This window comes from Frankliniella occidentalis, unplaced genomic scaffold (genome assembly GCF_000697945.3).
Source record: "Frankliniella occidentalis isolate FOCC.00 unplaced genomic scaffold, Focc_3.1 Scaffold90, whole genome shotgun sequence".
Lineage (NCBI taxonomy): Eukaryota > Metazoa > Arthropoda > Insecta > Thysanoptera > Thripidae > Frankliniella > Frankliniella occidentalis.
The window spans coordinates 836,012-840,139 of NW_026267219.1; the positions used below are offsets into that span (position 1 = coordinate 836,012).

A 4,128-nucleotide genomic window follows, 5' to 3' on the forward strand; every position below is an offset into this window, starting at 1 on the left:
CCCAAGTCAATAACACGGTGTCAAGGACCAGGACACTAACGGCCTCGGCCTGCCGACAGTGCCGGGGGGGAGGCGGGCAGGAGGCGTTGTACCGAACCAATCAGCGGCAGCCCCGATAACAAACGGTACGATCCGCTCTTCAGCCCGACACCCCGGCTGGCGCCTGCTGCTGGTAGGTGCGGGTCGGGCGGCCGGTCCTGCACCTTGCTGGCGCCGCCGCCACCGCCAGCGCCGTGCTGCTCGGGCGGGCTGCCGCCAAAAATGAAGATAAGCCGGAAGTGAACGAGCCCATTGCAGTGCGTCGTCTGGCACTGCTGGGGGCCCCCGCTGCTGCTGCGGGGCGCCGGGGGAGCGCACTGGCCCTGCTGATACGAGCAAAGCGTCGTGTCTCCGTGCGGGCGGGGGGTGGCGGGGGACGCGGGGCGGGGTGCGGCGGAGCACGGCGTCCTGGCAGCCTTCCATCTGCCACTGCCGCCACTCTTGCACCCTCCCTCCCTATGTACCCGCCCACCGCCCGGCCCGGCGACGCCCGTGCGCCCGCGCCCACCACAACCGAAAATCATTTGGCCTTTTTCATTATTATTGGGCTTGTGTCTGCCAAAATGTAATTGGAAGAAGGCCCCTCCCGCCCCTCCCCTGACTCTTCCTCCCCTCGCTTCACTGACCGTCCTCTCGATCGCCCCCTCCCCCCCCCCCTACCTTCTGTTTCCCCTCCCACTCCCGCCGATCCGCTAAATCAGCAGCACGGAACCGTTCCGTCCCTTTGTCTTGACAGCGCGGCGTAGGCGGGGCGGGGCGGCTCGTGGTGTGGCGGGGCGTGACGGGGCTGCAAGCTCAGTGGGCCGTGGGGGTAGTCATGTCGGCGACGCGGAGGCGAGGAGCGGCTCGTCGTTGGGGAACTAATCGACGGGCATGGTCGGGACAGTGGGTTTCGCTTACGTGTGGGTGCAGTGCAGGCCGGTGCTGGGGCCCGGGGGGTGGCGGGTGCGCCGCCGGGTGGCCGTGCGCGGCCGGGTGCCCCGCGGGGAGCCCCATGTGCAGCGGGTGCCCCGGGGGTGCCGTGGGCGGCTGGCCGGACGGGTGGCCGTGCCGCGGTCTCCGCGCGCCGTGCTGGCCGTGCGCGGCCGGCGGGTGCTGCTGCTGCTGGCGGTGGTGCCCGTGCCGCTGGCCGTGGTGGTGCAGTGCGGGAGGGTGACGGGTCGCGGGCTGCTGGCGTCCGCCGTGCGAGTCTAGGTCGTCGATCTGGCAGCCCCGGATGATGTCGTGGTAGCTGTAGATACCTCTGCCGTCGTCGTCCGAGTCCACCGTCCTACCCGAGGCCGACTTTTTGAGCGGCTTGTGGTTCTGCTGCTGGCTCTCGGACGCTGCCGTCCTGGTTGACGGCGGGTCGACGATGTCGTTGACGTCCACGAGGGCCGGCGCCGTGCTGTAGAACTCGAGCAGGTCCGCGGTCGTCAGGTGGTCGCGCAGGTCCACCTCGTGGAAGCCCTGGCGCTTCTTGTACCCGGGCGGCGGTGGTGGCGGCGGCGGGGGTGGAGGTGGTGGGCGGAAGCAACCGCGGCTCACCGTCTCCAAGGCCTGCACGACGTGCGCGGGTGGCGGTGGCGGCGCGGTGCTGTGGTCCGGGCCGCGGGGCTTCTTGCTGAGCTTGTGGTAGCTCTGCGGAACACCCTGTGGGGCGCACTGCGATCCGGGCGGTGGCTGCGGGGCCTGCGCCGACGGCGTCTTCGACACAATCGCGTGCTGGTAGAACTCGAAGTCGTCGTTGGCGGCGGTCGTCACGGAGCAGCCCGAAGACAGGGTAGCGTAGATAGGCTCGTCGTCGTCATCATCGTCCTCTTCATCGTCGTCGTCGTCCTCCCCGGTATCGTCCATGGATGGCTCGTTGTTGTCGTGCTCCGCGCTCTCCAGACTCATGTGGTTCCGCCGGATGTGAGCGAGGTCTTCGGAGCCGAACCGCCGCCGCAGCAGGCCGTCCTCAATGGCCTCCCGTGCGTCCCGGACGTCTCGGGCGAGCTGCTCGCAGCTGGCCGATTGCGCCAGGCCGAGTCCGTGGCCGTGGCTGACCTCCTCCGACGGCGAGGTCACCTGGGTGGGGCCGGAGCTGGGCGCAGCCGTCGTGTAGTGCGGGTGGTGCTGTTGCTGCGAGTGCAAGGCTCCGTCCTCCGTCGCTCCGGTCGGTCCGGATGGGGCTTGAGCGCGGAAAAAGCCGCCGTTGTGCACTATGACGGGCTGGTTGGAGTGCACCGGCACGTAGGTGGTGCCCATCTGCATGTCTGAAACGACAAGCAAAGTTTGACTAATTGTAGTTCTTTTGTAGCGCCAGGTCACTAACATATCTTAGTTCACTAATGCGCCCTAATACTTACCTCGTCTACGCCTGTAGTTGTGGACTATAGGGATGTGGCCGTCAAGACTGGTAAATAGCGAGCCATTCGTGATGGGGAACTTTGGGTGGTGGCTCCCTTGACTGTCCTGCTGCTGTTGTGGCTGCTGCAGGTTCTGTTGCTCCTGTTGCTGCAGCTTCTCTTGTGAGGTGTGCGTCAGGAGCTGGGCGGCCTGCTGCACCTGCTGCGCCTGATAGTGCTGCGGCGAGGGCGGGGGCAGCAGCTTGGCCGGCTGGTGGATGTTGGCCTGTTGCTGTTGCTGGTACTGCTTCTGCTGCTGCTGTTGCTGCTGTTGCTGATGCTGTTGTTGCTGCTGCCTCAGGGCCTGGGTGACTCCTTCCAGGTCATACGGCCGGAACTTCCCTCCTCGCGTCGCTGGAACACAATGACAAGACGCAGTTAGTTGTGCGAAGCACACGCTTTTTATGCATTTGTTGTGCACAAGACTTGCAGCATTTGAGCAGCCATAGCTCTGCACAACATTTTCACTCATAGTTGCGCATAAGCTGTACCGTTTGTCAGGGCCACAACACAACAGCATACCAGGTCGCCGGGTTGCCTACTTTACCCGTAAGCCGTAAGGCGCCATGCCCTCTAGGGCATACAAACACTGTAGTGTCGTAGCCCTGACACACGATACAGAGACAGTCATGTACAGTTTGAACTCATTTATTCATGACATTTTATGCATAACAGTTACTACTTATAGTCGTGCATTTTATGCGTTCGGGTTTAGTGTGAGTCGAAGTCGTGTTCTGTAGCCCTGTGTGAGTGTGTTTTGTGCCACCCTTTTTCGTTTTGGGTAATTTGGCAACGGTGCCGGCGGCGCGGGCTGGCCTCCCTTGAGCCCGGTGCTGGCTTCGGGGACCGCGGCTCCAGCCACTCAACGATTCGGAGACAAAAAGCGACGGGGAAAGATTGGCAGCCCGTTAATAGAGACTCACCATCCCCCGTACAGCAGCAGCAGCAGTCCCCCGGGGGGTGGGTGACGAGGGTGGGTGGGGGGTCGTTGAGGTGCGGTGCGGCCCGGCAGCCGATCCGCTGGAGATGGAGAGGGTTAAGACAAGGCCGTGAGAGGGGAGGGGGATGTTCGGGGGAAGGGGATGTTCGGGTGGCGAGGGGCCGCCGGGCGGAAGGCACCCAAGCGTGCGGCGACCATCCCGTACGCGCCGCGCATCCCCGAGCGGCATATCTACCCACACGACGTGGCGGGGCGTGGCGCGCGCGGAAGGCATCAAGGGCGCCGCCATGTGAATTTCGTTTCTGCCCGGTGGTTTGCGAATTATATTTGTGATGTTGTTTCTCATTTCAGCTGCAGATTTTGTGAGGTGTGGCTTTTGTGCTGCGTGGCGTGCGTAAAGGCAGCTTGTGCGCGACCTCCTTTCAGCCGCGCAGATAAAGACGCGATGTGCCGGAAGTCCTCTTCCCCCTTCCACCCTCTCCACGCCGCAGCACGCGCGTTGTGCGTCAAGTAGTAGTGCACCAGGGGAGTTGAGGGCACGCGAGGCCGCACGGGGGGCCCAACTCGTTGTGCCGTCAATTTTTCAGAGTGCAGTTTTATACCTACGCGCACGGCTCTGCCGCTGCTGCTCTGCCAGCTCTACCATAGCACCCCATGCAGCCGCAGCAGGCGGCTCAGCAGCACAGACAGCCGGCGACGCACGGGGAGCTCAACCTCAGCAGTGCCCACCCAGCCGTCGTAACCCGCCCAGCACCGAGCACCACCTCAGCCCACCCCACC

At 64.3% G+C, this 4,128-nt stretch overlaps 1 protein-coding gene across 2 annotated transcripts in view; it reads right to left on the reverse strand.

The window, feature by feature from the left end:
• Window positions 1-749: 749 nt before the first annotated feature.
• The window catches only part of LOC113212227 (uncharacterized), a 129,877-nt gene continuing 126,498 nt past the window's right edge, over window positions 750-4,128 (reverse strand). For both annotated transcript variants that reach the window (XM_052269356.1, XM_052269357.1), the window contains exons 6-7: window positions 2,370-2,762; window positions 750-2,276 (exon numbers count right to left, since the gene is read on the reverse strand). In XM_052269356.1, coding sequence (XP_052125316.1) covers window positions 835-2,276; window positions 2,370-2,762 — 1,835 coding nt within the window. In that variant the 3' untranslated portion in view covers window positions 750-834. The remainder of the gene's footprint in view (window positions 2,277-2,369; window positions 2,763-4,128) is intronic.